This window comes from Ictalurus punctatus, chromosome 18, assembly GCF_001660625.3.
Source record: "Ictalurus punctatus breed USDA103 chromosome 18, Coco_2.0, whole genome shotgun sequence".
In the NCBI taxonomy this organism is placed as follows: domain Eukaryota; kingdom Metazoa; phylum Chordata; class Actinopteri; order Siluriformes; family Ictaluridae; genus Ictalurus; species Ictalurus punctatus.
In genome coordinates, this window is record NC_030433.2 from 19,028,899 (window position 1) to 19,046,689 (window position 17,791).

General features: G+C 41.7%; 1 protein-coding gene across 2 annotated transcripts in view; it reads left to right on the plus strand.

The window, feature by feature from the left end:
• LOC108279361 (inactive tyrosine-protein kinase PRAG1) overlaps positions 1 to 15,981 on the plus strand; it is a 24,696-nt gene extending 8,715 nt beyond the window's left edge. The window contains exons 2-8 of one of the 2 annotated variants that reach the window (XM_053687813.1): positions 925 to 1,008; positions 2,696 to 3,051; positions 6,419 to 7,361; positions 7,490 to 7,715; positions 11,253 to 11,380; positions 12,237 to 12,685; positions 13,761 to 15,981. In XM_053687813.1, the coding sequence (XP_053543788.1) occupies positions 2,812 to 3,051; positions 6,419 to 7,361; positions 7,490 to 7,715; positions 11,253 to 11,380; positions 12,237 to 12,685; positions 13,761 to 14,822 (3,048 nt within the window). In that variant the 5' untranslated portion in view covers positions 925 to 1,008; positions 2,696 to 2,811 and the 3' untranslated portion in view covers positions 14,823 to 15,981. The remainder of the gene's footprint in view (positions 1 to 924; positions 1,009 to 2,695; positions 3,052 to 6,418; positions 7,362 to 7,489; positions 7,716 to 11,252; positions 11,381 to 12,236; positions 12,686 to 13,760) is intronic. The other variant, XM_017493567.3, reaches the window with a different exon arrangement.
• The last annotated feature ends 1,810 nt before the right edge of the window (positions 15,982 to 17,791 follow it).

A 17,791-nucleotide genomic window follows, 5' to 3' on the forward strand; every position in this document is an offset into this window, starting at 1 on the left:
GCGCACACACACACACATTCCTAACATGCCTACGCTCTCCAGTGAGACGCCTCATGAATGTTTTATTGGATGTGGAATTGACGTTTGCGCTGAACTGGGGTGCTTCAGAGACAGAACCTGCCCCAGCACGAGGACTCTCATCTTCCGAACGTTAAACACGAGACCGAGCTGAACAACGATGCCGGACAGGTTCACCCTGACTAGGCCTGGACTAAGCAGCTGGTGTAAATGTGCTAGGAGGTTAAGCTCGTTTTCCTCGGCATGGACTAAAATAAGGAAATTATTGTTGTGGGGTTTTTTTGTTTGTTTGTTTGTTTGTTTTTTTCATATCTAAAACTTATTCTTAAAAAATAAAATGTTGACTGATTTTTAAATTGTTTCTAATCGTTCCACCACGTAAAGTCTAGAAATTGAATCTCCATATATCAAAATTTTAGCATGAACACAGTCAACCTGGAAGTACGAGCACGCGATCCTCTGGTTAGCGTGCATTAAATCCACTGACGAGTGAAGTGAATCTTATTGATTATCTCGTTACAGTGACACCTGTCAAGGGGTGGGATTTATTAGGCGGCAAGTGAACAGTCAGTTCTCAAAGTTGATGTGTTGGAAGCAGGAAAAATGGACGTGTAAGGATCTGAGCGACTTTGACAAGGGACAAATTGTGATGGCTAGGCGACTGGGTCGGAGGATCTCCAAAACGGCAGGTCTTGTGGGGTGTTCCCAGTATGCAGTGGTTAGTACCTATCAAAAGAGGTCTAAGGAAGGACAACCAGTGAACCGGCGACACGGTCATGGATGCACAAAGCTCACTGATGCGCTTGGGGAGCGAAGATTAGCCCGAAGAGCTAAACGTTAATGCTGGTTATAAAGGTGTCAGACTTAAAGGATCTGTTGCTAACGTTTTGGTGCCATATCCCACAGCACAGCTTCAGAGGTCTTGTGGAGTCCGTGCTTCGACGAGTCAGAGCTGTTTTGGCAGTACAAAAGGGACCTACACAATATTAGGTAGGTGTTGGTAAGACAGCAAGATTGAATTAGCACTGGGGAAAGAAACCCCACTGAATTGACTTAATTCAGTTGTGTACATCCGTTCCACGTGAATGGATTACAATGAGTTACATGAACATGGTTTGTTTTCATACATCCAGCATGATTTGATCATGGGGCAGATGTGGATCAGGTGGTAGAGCGGGTTGTCCACTAATCGTAGGGTTGGCGGTTTGATTCCTGGCCCACGTGACTCCACATACCGAAGTGTCCTTGGGCAAGACGCGGAACCCCGAGCTGCTCCCGATGGCAAGTTAGCACATTGCATGGCAGCTCTGCTACCATTGGTGTGAGTGTGCGTGTGTGAATGGGTGACTGAGACACAGTGTAAAGCGCTTTGGATAAAAGGGCTATATAAGTGCAGACCATTAACCATTACCATTTAATCATGTAGTTTAAAAGTTCTGAATGAAATCACTCACCCCAGGATCAAACCCAGGTGACTGGGTTAGTGAGGCCTCACTGCTTTAATCACGTTAGTTTAATACCGTGGTTATTTCGTCCCGTCAGTGCTAACATCCTCGCGAAATTATATAAAGTAACTGGATCACGTTACTACTACGCCAATTGATCGTACTCATTCAAACCTCAAAATTCAAACTAGTAATTAATGTAATCACATTTTGATGAGACTCTTAATATATTTTTTTTTTTACAATAACTGTACGTACCGTGTTCTCTTAATTCTGACCATCCACATATTCCCAGTTTTTAAGTGAAGCTAAACTCCTCACGTATGCACATTCCAACACTGAAACTCGGGGTCAGTCAGTCAGCGAGCAAAAATGCCTCTTCTAGGCCGGTCCAGCAAAAATGCATCAACATGTTAAAAAAATATATATATGTATATTTCGGTCTATTCAAATATTCTTAAATAGCAGCCCCTGGAAAATGAACGAATTTCATCCATCATGTCGTCCTCCTTTACCATCGCTATTTTTAAAAAGCACGCAGTGATCTACATTAGCAGCACGTCAGGCACTAACACCAGTTCTTAATCTGCCCAGCGTTTGCTGATGCACATCCAGGTGATTAAGGACCGTTCGTTAATTTTATCCCTAAATTTATTCTCCAAAAATTTGTTAGCGCTTTTGTAATATTTATTGTTTTCAAGCAAAGCACTGTTTTAAACATACATAATTTTTTTTTTTTAAAAATGATATATTTTTAACATGTTTAATTCAATCTTATTAGACCATAGAATAAATTTGGATTTTATAACGGCTGTACCTTTTATTCGAGATGCCGATTTTAGTGTACATTTGTTTTGGATGTTATTGTTCATTAAAATACTGAATTGTTTCTACTTTCTGATATAATCATTTCTGTTATTGTTAATGATTTTAATTTGATCACGCTGGTCTCAGTAAGTCTTTCCTGCATCATAATAAATGGATGAAATGAAAAAATCTTGCCTCTGTTCAGTGGTTCTTTGAGAATGAAACAGGCTTTGTGCTGCTTTGGGTGTTTAGAGTGTAACTTTAGTCACGTGAGTTTTTAAATGCTCCCTCACAAGTCACACACTCTACTAATAATATCTGTTGCGTTTGGTTGCAGCTCTATTATTAACAGCTACTATGTTCAGATTTTGTTGCTATGTGTAGAATCAGGTTGAATTTCCTGCTTTTATTTTATTTCCTCTCAGGTGTCTGAGGTCACACACTTATACGCAGCATGACCAGTCAACCTTCTGTCTGCTCCACTGGCTTCAGCCACGTGTAACCTGGAGCTACATCCTGCCCAGGAAGCGTGTTGCATAAAATGTCAGCGTGCAGTGAGTTTGCAGAGCACGTGTGGAAACCGGGATCCTGTAAGAACTGCTTCCACCCACGTAGTGCCCACGCCAACGCTAAAGGCAGGAAGAGCTTGTGCGGGGACCAAGAGGAGGATGAAGGCACCTCAGTTTCGCCCTATATCAAGCCCACTATTGCGGTCAAGCCCACCATGATGAATTTGGACACCACTGAGATGGCAGCAGAGTTTACCATGAACGCACAGCAGGTATTTGAGAGAAAACTCACCAGTCACACTAAAAGTTCGTTAAATGTCGAATTGGAACTCTGCTTTCAGTTATACACCGTATATGTGGATCTCTGTGGAAATATATTAAAGAAGCAGTGTAATGTTCAGTCTCACTTCTGGTTGCCAGGAAAATCACAAGCATAGCTGCACCTAAATTGACCCCGATCTCCTCTATTGAAACTACCATCATTTTGTGAATTTCCTTTTGAAAATCTGACCGCTGTGTTAGGGCGGGGCTAATTTCAGATAGTGTACAGGATTTTTAAAAAGTATTAAGGGGCCGTGTACAGACTAGAGGACAATGCTTAATGGGTCCAGATATGAAATGAACAATATGTACTCAGAAACTGATGGCTTCATGATTAGTATAAGTAATACAGTAAATAGAATTTGATTACCGGATGAACATCATTTTATAAATAAAATCTCAAAGAGGAATGCCGTCACCACCATATTTAACCGTGGGCAGGAGGTACTTTTCTATACGGCTATCTCTCGGTGTGGGCCAAAACCACCTCTGGTGTTTATTGGCAAAAGGCTCTATTTTGGTTTCATCTGACCATAGAACCCGACCGCATTTGAAGTTCCAGTAGTTTCTGGGAAACTGAAGACACTTGAGTTTGTTTTTGGATGAGAGTAGAGGCTTTTTTCTTGAAACCCTAACCAAACAACTTATAGTGATGTAGGTGACTTCAGATTGTAGTTGTGGAGACTTTCTGACCCCAAGACGCAACTAACTTCTGCAATTCTACAGCTGTGATCCTTGGCCACTCGAACCATCCTCTTAATTATTGCCCTGATGGTGGAAATGGGCATTGTCAATGCTTTTGCTATTTTATTCTAGCCACTTCCTATTTTGTGAAGCTCAACAACCTTTTGCTGCACATCACAGCTATATTCCTTGGTCTAACCCACTGTTATGAATGACTAAGGGAATTTGGCCTATGTGTTACCTCACAATTATTCCCCTGTGAAAGTCATGGTTGAACAATTTCCTGTTCCTAGTCACCCAGGTGTACTAAAAAATGTTTAAATATAAGCGAATATACTTCAGATATATTTTTCTCATACGACTTCATAGGGTACCAATAATTGTTGCGCACCTATATTTCACGAAAAAATTTTTTTGATAAACCTGTGTTTTGTTTGCAATTGATCTTCATGAGAGCAGAGTATGTTTGAGAATTTTTTTTAAAACAATATATCAAAAGGTTAAACAATAAAGACAAAAAAACAAATAATCATCTCACAGCCTTCTTTGCTCATATTTACCAAGGGTGCCAATATTAGTGGAGGGCACTGTATCATAATTTAGGGCACAATTAAAATGGTATATTAAACAGTATATGCAATGATTCATTAAAACTTGAATATTATATTAGAACGGAAAACTTAAATTTCTTTACCCAATCCCAAACGGAATGAAAAATGTGCCCTTATGTGATTGGCATTTAAACATTGACTGATCAGCCATGACATTAAAGCCATATTGTGTAGATCTCCCTTTTGCTGCCAAAATAGCTCTGAACCATCGAGGCATGGACTCCACAAGACCTCTGAAGATGTGCTGTCATATCTGGCACCAAGATGTTAGCGGCAGATCCTTTAAGTCCTGTAAGTTTCGAGGTGGATCCTCCATGGATCGGACTTGTTTGTCCAGCACATCCCACAGAGGCGTTGAGATCTGGGGAATTTGGAGGTGAAGTCCACACCTTGAACTCTCTGGCATGTTCCTAAAACTATTCCCGAACAACTTTTGCAGTGTGGCAGGGCACATGACCGGGAATCCCGTTGCCATGAAGGGATGTACTTGGTCTGCAACAATGTTTAGGTAGATGGTTTGTGTCAAAGTAACATCCACATGAATACCTGGACTCCATGAGCCTTGGGCATCCATGACCCTGTCGCCGGTTCACCGGGTACCAAAAATACCACTTTTGGTAGGTACTAACTACTGCATTCCAGGAAAACCCCACAAGACCTGCCATTTTGGAGATGTTTAGACCCAGTCGTCTAGCCATCACAATTTAGCCCTTGTCACAGTCGTTCAGATCCTTACGCTTGCCTATTTTAACTTCTTCCAACACGTCAACTTCAAGAACTGACCATTAACATGCTACCTAATATATCCTGCTCCTTGACAGGTGCTACTTTAATGAGATAATCAATATTATTCACTTCACCTTCACAACAAGTTCCTGTTTACCAGCAGACGTATGTTTAGGAAATATTTTCCTCCAGGTCTCTTCATCAAATTCCTGAATCTAGAAATGCTTTTAAATGTTACACACAGCACATGTTAATATGGTTAGTTTATATTTGCTAACAACTACTTTTTTTTGCACTGAAATTCTTTATGCGGACAAAATTGAGATCCTGATTTCTTGGCCGCAAACACTTATAAGAAATTTTGACATTTGTGTCAGTATTGATGGAAATCTGACCAAACTGGGAAGGATGCAAAGTCACTAGGTCGTGCTTTCATATCATCACGTCTCGACTACTGTAACTCCCTCTTTACTGGCCTACCAGCTAAAACTACTGCCCGATTACAATACATCCAAAACTCTGTTCTCACTAACACCAAGCGTTCTGCACACTTTACTCCCATCTTGTTTAGTCTTCACCGGCTGCCTGTCTCATGCCATATTAAGTTTAAAATTCTTCTCCTGACATCCAAAGGTCTCAATGAACTGGCACTTCGTTATATATGTGATCTGCTGCTTCTGTAGACACCAGCACGCACTCTTCCTTCTTCTGGTTCCAAATTGTTTTCTGTCCCTAGATTTCGTCTACCCACTTTCGGTGGGAGTTCCTTCAGTGTAGTTGCACCTAAACTGTGGAACTCTCTACCTCAGAGCCTCCGCGATGTCTCCTCTATTTCTATCTTTAAAACATCTTTTCTCATCACTATCTGTCTATTACTCATTGATGTTTTATTCCCCATTGTAAAAATGTATATTAATGTACTTTGTCCTGTTAAATGTAGATGGAGTGTAAAGTGTCCTTGAGCTTGTGGAAAGGAGCTATATTTAAATAAAACTTATTATTATTATTATTATTATTATTATTATTATTATGCACAAAACACATTAATTTATTGATGGATGTCTTTAATTTTCTGCTGAATGATGATAGTATTTAGTATATAAATATTAGATTATTTACTGAATAAAATGTAATATTTTGAAAGAAGTGTTGATAGTAAGTGCTTTATTGTTAATTGTTCATCCTGTTTTAGTTCTTGCACACTTTGTGAAAGACTTTCTTGAAATGTATGACAAAGCTGTTTATTCTTTTTTTTTTTTTTTTTTTTTTATTTGTTCATTCGTTTATTTTTCTGAAGGCCCATAAGAGCCCGACTGGACTGAAGAACATTCTGGATCTGTCATCGCATTACATCGACAGTAACGGCTGCAGTAAAGCTCTGAAGGATGTGGTACTGCAGAATGGCATTTCCACAAAGCTGGATTATTCAAGCAGGACTCCTGTGTCTCCTAAAGCCCCGCCCACCACAGGCTGTGTGTTTATCGTGCAGGAGGAATGCCGCAATCCTATTGGTCTAAAAGAGAACTTAAGTCCACAGTTGGCCAAAACACCCAAGTGCACTTACATCACTTCCTGTGATTCACTTTTACATAATCATAAACAGGAAGTGCAGGTGAAAACAAACACAGCTACAGGAAGCATAAACGGGACTGTTAATGGTGCATCCACAGAGATACTCAGTGTTTTTTCATCACCCGCGGCAACCCCGGAATCCCTTAATAATGCCAGTCTGTCGGATTTGTTTTCACATTGCAGCAGTACAGACTCGCTGACTGGCCTGGCCACGATTCAGTCAGAGCCCGTCTATGCTGAGAGCTCAAAGCGGAAATGCCGTCCTCGCCGAAATGCTGAGGTCATCACCGAGGTCAGCGACGATGGGGAAGGTCAAAGGGCGACCATCACTGTCATGGCCGCCCACACGGAGAAGAACAACTGCACCTTTTACCTGAGCAGCCCCGATTCTGCCGTTAGCACTCAGTGGCTCCGTTTCAGCCCCAGGACCCCTGATGACCCCTCCAGCCCTGTCTTCAACTGGCCATCTTCCCCTGTCGTCATGGGAACGACCCCAGTGTCCACAGGCCTGTCCATGCAGACCAAAGCAAGCCCACCCATTCCGCCCAAAAGAAGCTCACGTTCTCCAAAACTCGGCACGTCCAGTTTGTCTCCTCTTCCTGAGCTTAACTTCCACGTGACCCCGCCCTTAAAACTGTCTCAGGGTGACGCCCACTCCTCCTGTCCAGGTAAAAATGCTCATGGGGTGTATATGTGTGTATGAGGGTACGTGTAGTACCGATAACCCGGTAAGTTTAGAAATGTAGCGTGATTTATATTGCAGCACTGATTAACTTTTAATAACTTTTCTCCACAGTGCTGAGCAGCTTGTGGAGTTCAGAGCCTCGAGCTGAGGAGGAGAAAAGGGAGGAGGAGGAGGAGGAGGAGAATAAAACAGAAAGAGAATGGAAGGACAAGTGTGACTCTACGCCTGGCACTGATGAGAGAAACAACAGTCCCAGTGAGAACGAAGGCGAGATGAAGTCTGACAGCAGCAGCAGTGAGCCCAGACCTCCACTGCCTCCACCCAAAAAACACCACCGGTAAGAACCACCTTTAAATCAAATTTATATCTGTTATACTGTGCTCTGTGTCAGCTGCGATGTTTTCTCTTTGTGAAGCTTGCTTTTTTTTTTTCTTCTTTTTTTTTTTTTGGTATACTGGAACTTTGATGCTAATTTAGCTAACAAGTTACTCTTATAGCCTTCAGTTTAGCATGTCTCAGTGTCTCAAACAGACTTGCCAATGTGGTTTCTGGCTCTGTATAAAACACTGTTATTCATAAACATGCACCAAAGTACAAAGAGAAAAACAGTCTACAGAATTAGATCAATGCAGCTTAATAAATTCTGTACATCCTTTATTTTGGCATTTGGGGTTAAACTTTAAGCACTGAGCTCAACCAAGAAAATTGCAAGTAAGGAACATATCCGTGTGACTAGAGAAAAGAGAAAAACGTGTGATGTTGAGCTCTCACGTGTGTATGTTGTGTTATGCTATCTTTACACCCAGTGCTGTTGAATTCTGGGTTCTGATTGGTCAGATTGTGTTGATTAGTTTAGATTCTGTAACAGCAGCTCTGACAGTAGTGCAGCTGCAAATCACAGGTTTATATTAATGCAGTCGTTCTAATATGATATAGTTTCTATAGTAACAACTTACACAGTAGCGTATATAAATGTACTATGGCATTGTTCCTATAGTAACAGCTCATTCTCAGGGACTTGTATGGCAGACACTTGGCACAAACAGATGTTTAAAAAAGGGCATGTTATGGATGATATGGTGAATTTTTCCTCGTAGATGTTTATTTAACATTTCTGGAAGGAGTTTGAGATTCAGCGCTTTGTAACAGTCCAGAGGTAAAACTGTAACGTGAGCACTAACGCGTATTAAACTGTAATATAGCAGCAGAAACTCCAGCAGTGTAGAGAATGAAAAAGGTCATTAATGTGGAGCTCAGTTCTCCCTCACACCATCTCTTTCTTTTTAGCTGATCAGATGATCCTGACTGTGTTCATGGTTATAGGCAGATAATCACACACACACACACACACACACACACACACACAAACAAACACACACAGAGTCTTCTTGTTTGTTTGAACAAATCCATGCCCCCCATGACACACACACACACACACACACACACACACACACACACACTCTGAATGAGTCTGAATTAGATCTGAATGAGTTCCTTGTTATTACAGGTTCAATATGTAACTGTATTTTCATACTATTTAAACAGAATGGTGTGTGTGTGTCTGTCTGTTTGTCTGTGTGTCTGTCTGTTTGTCTGTGTGTGTGTCTTTTTGTCTGTGTGTGTGTCTGGCTGTTTGTCTGTGTGTGTGAGTGTATGTGTGTCTGTTTGGCTGTGTGTGAGTGTGTGTGTCTGTCTGTCTGTTTGGCTGTGTGTGTCTGTGTTTGGCTGTGTGTGTGTGTGTCTGTGTTTGGCTGTGTGTGTGTGTGTCTGTCTGTTTGGCTGTGTGTGTGTGTCTGTTTGGCTCTGTGTGTGTGTGTGTGTGTCTGTCTGTCTGTTTGTTTGGCTGTGTGTGTGTGTGTGTGTGTGTGTGTGTGTGTGTGTGTGTGTGTGTGTGAATGTATATTTGACTGTGTGTGTGTATGTGTGTGTATTTGGCTGTGTGTGTGTGTGTGTTTGGCTGTGTGTGAGTGTGTTTTCTGTGTGTGTGTGTGTGTGTGTGTGTGTGTGTGTGTGTGTGTGTGTGTGTGTGTTTGCAGCAACACAGTGACTACCACACACACACACACACTGTATATATATATATATATATGTGTGTGTGTGTGTGTGTGTGTGTGTTTTCTGCAGCACACGCAGTGACACGCTTCACTACACACCTGGCTGCTTTCTCTGTTTTGTGTTCATCATTTGTCTGACAGTTAAAACTCCTTGTGTTTTCACAACAAACAGCAGATGATGATGAGACTGAGTTGGTGGTGTCCTCTTACCACCAATCATTCATCCTCTCACACTGCCTTACCACCTGCTAGTGTTCCTGACTCAGATTTATCCTGTGAGCACTACAGCGTGTTCTGATTGGCTGTGAGCTCTACAGCTCTACAGCTCTATGGGGGGGTGTTTTTGTTACCCCGCTCATCCAAATCTTAAGACAGTATCTAATTGCCCTAGCTTTGTGACAGTACTGTAGGGCTGCAACTCACGATCATTTTCCTAATTGATTACTTCACAGATAATTTTTTTCGATTAATCGGATTGGGGTAATGTTTTTAATTTAGGACTGTAGTTTAATTCTGTGCTTTTTGTGCATCCATAAGAGAATAATGCATAAGTACTTAGAAAATAATGCATAATAATGCACAACAACTAATCGATGAAATCGATAATAATCGATTGTGAAAATCGTTGTCAACGAATCTCATTATGGATTAGTTGGTCTGCGCGCAGTACGGGGTGCATTTACTCACTACGTCACTTCTGTTCTGAAAACATGCTTCGGAGAGTAAATACTTAAGTTGCGTCCCAAATGACGTATTATACACTTACACTATGCATTATGTACTCTACCGTCTAGTGCATACATTTTAGAAAGGTAATAACATCTCAAAAGGAACACAAGCGTTTTTTTTGTTGTTTTTTTTCTTACTAACCGGAAGTATAAACCGCTTCCTAGTCGACGGCGCATGACGTCATACGCTGACACCGCTAGCTTTAGCCTAATACCCAGAGTCACCGAAAAATGACTTTCTTCAGCTTACTGTTTGTCAACGTTACCTTTTATAAAAAGTAATGCATAAATACTATCATATAATATAAACTTGTATATTAGTTTATATTATATATATAAGTATTTATGCATTATTTTTTATGGATGCACAAAAAGCACTGAGTCAATCTACGGTCCTAAATGAATAATATATATTCTGGTGAGTGTCTGTGTGTATTGGGTTCTTTTCAGTCTTATATACTTGGACAAACAGTTGTGTAACGTTTTAGTCTGAAGTTTATATTTGTAACACTCAGTTTGTGGATTTTATTTTAAATAAACGAGTTTGCCCGCCTCCCCCCCCCCCCCCCCCCCCCCCCATCCGATTCCGAAAATAATTGTTAGTTATGGGGAGAGAGAGGGACAGAAAGAGAGAAGACCTACAAAGACAGGGGGGCAGAGAGAGAGAGACAAAGACTGAGAAAGGAGAGAAAGACAAAAGAGAGACCTCTTATTATGTTTCAAGTAAGTGTTATAGACTGTTTTGTTTTTTTACCTAGCTTAACGTCATTTCATTTTTTTAAAAAAAATCAAGTAATAAGTGTTTAAAAGTATCAGCTTACAGTTTGTTTTTGATGGTATTTGGTATCAGTGAATCGTCATGTTCCACCAAACACCAACACACAGCAGTACCGTGAGGACGAGGTTAAAACGGAACATTAAAAAGGCAGTGACGTGTTCTTGTAATGAAACGATATATTTCAAAATATGTTTAAAATATACATATTAGCCACGCTCATGTCCGCATGTGTGTAGTGCTTAGTCATTTTTCGTAAGTTCTGTGTGTTAATGTGGTAAGCTGTGTATTTAACGTGTGTGTGTGTATGTCTACAGCTCGTGTGTTAAGCTCAGCGTGAGCAGTATGGAATTGGATCAGCGAGGATCAGTGGAGTCACTCCCTCACTCATTGAAGGAAATGAGCACAGCCTCTTCAGATAGCCTGCCGGCTCTGTCCGATTCTGGTGAGCGCACTGCATCTTCACAACCGAGTGCCCTGGGTCGGCTAGTGGACTAGCTCTCTAACACTCTGGCACACTAGAGAGGGGTGGTGAGAGGGGAGAGATAATGAGAGTATAATAAGAGGAAATAACGGTTTCTGTCATTTACCACAGGCATTTATCCCCACGAAACTACTCATTACACACACACACGCGCGCACACACACACACACACACATATATATACTCTGTCCTCTGTCTCTTTCACTCAAACTTTTTTCTATTTCTCTGTAATTCTCATTCCCTGTCCTTGTCTCATTCCCTATTTGTTTTTCCTTCCAGTTATTGTGTGTGTGTGTGTGTGTGTGTGTGTGTGTGTGTGTGTGTGTGTGTGTGTGTGTGTGTGTGTGTGTGTGTGTGTGTGTCTCTCTCTCTCTCTTTCTCTCTCCTTCTCTCTCAGGTGTGTGTAATTCTGTCTCTGGTAATCATCAGTGCTGTCTCACTATGTGTACACAGACCCACACACACACACACACACACACACACACACACACACACACACACACACACACACACCCTGATAAGATACACAGATCTCTCGCTGTGTTAAAGGCGTTACCTTGTTAAACAGTAACACAGGAGGCAGTCTGTCTGTCTCTCCAGTTCTCGTATAATGTAGCCATCATGTCTCTGTTTTTGGCATGACAGACAGACTGAAAAATTTTCAGTCCGAAAATCACATGACCAGTATAATAAACAGCTGACCTTTTAACCTTCTGAACTAGGTGTAAACTTTTATCATTAAAATCAATAAAGATTTCTCTCTCTCTCTCTCTCTCTCTCTCTCTCTCTCTCTCTCTCTCTCTCTCTCTCTCTGCAGCTGTTCAGGAGTCGACTCAGCGCTCCTGTCCCGCCCTGTTCCCGAATCCGAGTCTCTGTCCCCCGCCATTACCGGAGAAAAAGCTCCTGAGCCGCACCACCTCCTCTGACACCGAGACGAAGGTCAAAGGACACGCTGTCACTTCCTGTTCGTCTCCTCAGCTCTCATATTCATCCTCGACGTCTCTGCAGACACTCCTGAGCAGCGGGGCAAGTCGGGAGTGTGTGTACGCACGGTTGGGTGGACTGTACGGCGAATGTGTGCGCCGTTTGTCGCTGAAGTGTGAGGAGCGTTTCACACACACTCAGAAACACACACACCGCTTCTTCAACGAGCACGAGTGGAGTCTGTTCAAACTGAGCTGCAGCCGCGCCGTGTGTGTGACCAGGGACGCCGCATACTACCCCGCCTCCTGCTCCTCTGACACACACACACCCTACGCTGTCAAGGTCAGAGAGTGTGTTCCGAGACATTTCTATTAGGGGTGTGACGATGATTCATGACACGACGCGTTGTGATGCAAAAAAATATGATGATCTAAAAATATCATCATAAAAATGATGTGCATTGTGGGAATGTGGGATTCACAAGATGGGAATCAGCTTTCTATTAATTATGCAACCAATGTAATTGCACGGTTTGAACACCAGAAGTCCCAAACTACGCAACCCATGGAGTTAAAATGATAGCTCTGGCTTATAACAACCAACACACACATTATAGGTTATAATGTTATACCACCATGGTCTATGTTATAAAAGAGCACATCAGTAGCTTTCAAACGACACCAGCGCTGCGCCCCTGCAATCTACACTGCCCAAGAAAGAGGCCTCGGAAGCTAATTTGGAGCTCTATTTTTTTATTATTTGATAAAATGACGCTTCAAACGCTGTTAAAGAGCTCGTTATGTTTCAGTCGATCATTTTCCAAAAGTCAGAGAGAGATTTTGTAGAAATTTTGTCAGAAATCTTTGGCAGAATTGAAAATTTTATATATATATATATATATATATATATATATATATATATATATATATATATATATATATAGATAAGTTATGGTGAACCTGTAGTACATTTTGTTTACAATATTAAACATCTGTTTATAGCAGTTTGATTTATTTACTTTTATACAGACAAAAATACACATTCTGAATTTTTTTTTAAAAAAAGGAGTCTTTTCGGTCATAATTTTGTTCAAAATATTCAGAAAATGGAACCAAATTATGACAGGAGTGTATCATTACACCCCAAGTTTCTGTGTAATGTGCATGAGCTACAGTGTTGAGAAAAATGTGTTGAAAATAGTAATAGGCAGTGAAGTTGAGAAAGATGGAGGGATGGATGGATGGATGGATGGATGGATGGATGGGAGGAGCAGAGAGGAAAAGTGGGCTGACAAAAAGACAGAATGAGACAGTAGCAACGATGCAGGGAAGAATTAAAGAAGAAATGACTTCTGATCTTCTGTTGAGTCTTTGATGTCTGTAATCATTTATCTGTCTGTCTCCTGTCTTGTATGCAGATCTGTAAAGGCCATACCCAGGAAGTGAGGCGGTCTCACCTGTTTGGTCTGTCTGTGCAGCAGTCGATCCCACCCCACTTTAACCTGCAGCAGGACTGTGGTCACTTCATCGCGTGCGTCCCTCTGAGCATGCTCCCTGGCCAGGAAGAGACTCTAGTCCCACCTTCTTCCCCACCAGGCCCCACCCCTTCGGATCAACAGGAGCGTGTGGTGGTGATCACACGTGACGTGCCGAGTCAGAGTGTTGCAGACTTTGTGAGCGAGTATCAGTCGTTCCATCGTTCTCATCCCGAGGTGTATGAGCGGCGCGTGTGTTTCCTTCTGTTGCAGCTCTGTAATGCTCTCGAGCACCTTAAATCTCACGGCGTCACTCACCGCGACCTCTGCCTCGAAAACATGCTCCTTGTGCCCCAGAGACGACCTCCGAACTCTGACCCCACCCCTCACGAGCCTTTACCTCGACTCCTAATTAGCAACTTCTCCAAAGCGAAGCGGCGCTGTGAGACGGACGAGAAGCAGCGGTCTGAGCTGACCCGCATGGCGCCCGAGATCGTCTCTGCCTCTCAGTACCGCAAGGTCGACGAGTTCCAGACGGGTATACTGATCTACGAGATGCTGCACCTGCCCAATCCTTTCGAATCCGTCCCATCACTCCGAAACCGTCATTACCGCATCGAGGAGCTCCCCTCCATCCCATCCGTTTCCATCTACTCATCCGGACTGGAGCGCCTCGCCCGTCTCCTGTTGCGTCCCGACCCGGACGAGAGGATCCATATTGTAGAGGCTAAGCGCGGCCTGCAGAGTCTGCTGTGGGGGCCGCGCCGGGAGCTCCTCGACCGCGTCTCTACTGACAACAGGAAGGACAAGGACCACGACACGCTGTTGAACTGGCTGGATGTGAAGCGTGCGCTGCTCATGATGAAGTTTGCCGAGCGCTCGCTGGAACCCGAGAAGAGCACGGAGCTTGAGGACTGGCTCTGCTGTCAGTATTTCTCCAGCACACACACACCGTCCCTGTTGCACACTGCCCAGATGATGCACATCATCAAACCCTCACAGTGAGTGAGTGCGCGAGTGAGTGCTCGAGTGAGTGCTACATTCAAGTATTGTCTGCATCCCTTTCTCCATTCCTGCTGTTTTTAAGGTCTTATAGTTGTGAAACAGCGAGACATACACGTGTCTGCTTTGAGCACATTATTCATGATGGTGCACTTTGTTTCATAGGTTTCAGCACTCCTGCTGGGTTTTAAACACATCTTAAAATCGTTCTCACTGCCACAGAGAGACCGCTGTCCTCCTGAGTGTGTGTGTGTGATTTTCCACGTGCGCTCGGTCAGCAGAAATGCCTCAGTAAAGACAGAGAGGGACTTACAGCTGTGTGCTGATATTAAGTCTCTATTACTGTTGTGGTGAGACATTTCATGTGCATTTCTATACATTTCAGCACTGACATTACCTCATATTGTCTAGTGTTACTGTAAGAATCATTATTCAGTTGCTAACTTAAGCCTCTGCTGTTGGATACAGTAGTGCACACTCCTTCACCTGCCTATGGCTGTAATATAGACATACCATGCAGTTATACCATTTTTTTTGTTATTAACATTTAACACTGAGATCCTGAACTCTTTATTTGCCGATGACCCTTAAAAATGCATATATTAATAGACAATGTGCAGATTGGTTGCTAGAAAACACTGAGCACCAATCAGAGTTGAGATTTGCTGTACCGAGTCACACAGTGAAACGCTTTGATTCCTCGAACATGATGTTCATGCCATATCTGATCATATTTAAATAACATTGCAGGGTTTACAACAACAATAATAATAGATGTCTGTAGTCTAAAGGCAGTCTTTATACACTGTGCTGTGGTGTGTTCAGACTGTTAAAAAAAAAATTAATAAATAAAAAAAGAATTAAAAATGTATCAAACTTGATTATCTCCAGAAAGAGTGAAACTGAAATTTTACTCATTTATACATGTGTATGGAAACTGTGTGAAGCAGGTTTTAATGAGCATTAGTCTGATCTCTGAAATGCCTGTTTGTTTGTCTATGATTAGCCAGCGTGTACGGTGTTTGTTTGTTTTTTTTACAGCTGATATTCGATGCGAAAATCACTGTAGTGATGCTGTGAGTTGAAAACGACGCTCTGAATATTATCGCCTGTAATGAACCTGCTGGAAATTCATCAATAAACTGTAAATATCTTTTCAGAACTCTGGATTCTTTTATATTACATTTCATATTTCACAGTACACTTTTAGTGTGTTTCAGTCTCCGGTAATGTTTATATTTACAGATACAATTTATCGAGAGCAACCTCCAAAACCTGCAAACAGAAGTTCTTGGAAATGAAAACTGCATAGATAACTCTAACGAGAGACATTCAGGACCAAATTCCATGGTGTGTTTATCCTGTACGTCTCAATGCGCAAATGTGTTTGCTTACAGTGTATAGTACTTTTTATTTTGAGCTTCATCCTTGGAGTATACAAGAGCTAGGCTACATGTAGGGTCATTGAGAACTGGGATTAGAGGAAGATTTTAGAGCTGCACTATAATAATAATTATTATTATTTTATATAGTGCCTTTCTCAATTGATACACTCTAGCAAATGACATAAAATGTACATTTTGTAGTAATTTTCACAATTTAAATTAACAAAAAGATCACCTTGGAAAAAGTAAGTACACCCCTACGTTTATCACGCCTTCAAATCCATAAAATTAGAATCAGGTGTTCAAGATTGGGAGCCAGTGATTAGGACCTGCTTAGGGAGTGCAGGCGGAACCGGTCTTATTTATACCCATCTCATATCTAGTGTCTGGTGTTCCCTTTGTTATTGAGGTGAGTGGTGTCATCATGCCAAGATCTAAAGAGTTCTGTAAGGCCTTCAGAAAAAAGATTGTGGATGCCTATGAGTCTGGCAAAAGATTTAAATAGATCTCCAAATTACCTGACATCAGTGCATCATTCCACTATAAGGAAAATAATCTACAAGTGAAGATTCAATTCAATTCAATTTTTATTTGTATAGCGCTTTTTACAATAGACATTGTCTCAAAGCAGCTTTACAGAAATATCAACATGGTATACAGATATTAAAGGTGCGAATTTATCCCAACTGAGCAAGCCACTGAGTGGCGACGGTGGCAAGGAAAAACTCCCTAAGATGTTTTAACAGGAAGAAACCTTGAGAGGAACCCGACTCAGAAGGGAACCCGTCCTCATCTGGGTAACAACAGTTAGTGTGAAAAAGTTCATTATGGATTTATATTAAGTCTGTATGGCGTTAGGAGCAGCCGTAGTCCCAGCAGTCTGAAATTAGAGAAGATTTGAGCTCCATCCAGAGGCAGAAAGGATCTGGATCTCTAGAATCTCCATAAATTCGTGTGGGGCTCGGCGAAAGGAGAGAGGGAGAAAAAAGATAATTATGACTGCGAAGTAGTAGAACAGAATCTAGTCATGGTAGGCTTGAGTAAACAAATACGTTTTAAGCCTAGACTTAAACACTGAGACTGTGTCTGAGTCCCGAACACTAATTGGAAGACTGTTCCATAACTTTGGGGCTTTATAAGAGAAAGCTCTTCCCCCTGCTGTAGCCTTCACTATTCGAGGTACCGTCAAATAGCCTGCATCTTTTGATCTAAGTAGGCGTGGCGGATCATAGAAAACCAAAAGGTCGCTTAGATATTGTGGCGCGAGACCGTTTAGTGCTTTATACGTTAATAAAAGTATTTTATAGTTAATGCGAGATTTTACTGGGAGCCAATGCAGTATTGATAATATCGGTGGGATGTGGTCGTATCTTCTAGTTCTTGGTAGGACTCCATCAGCTGCATTCTGGACTAACTGGAGCTTATTTATATTCCTACTGGAACATCCAGACAGTAAGGCATTACAGTAATCTAATCTAGAGGTGACGAATGCATGAACTAGTATTTCTGCATCATGTAGTGACAATATGTTTCTTATTTTAGAAATATTTCTGAGATGAAAGAAGGCTATCCTAGTAATATTATCTA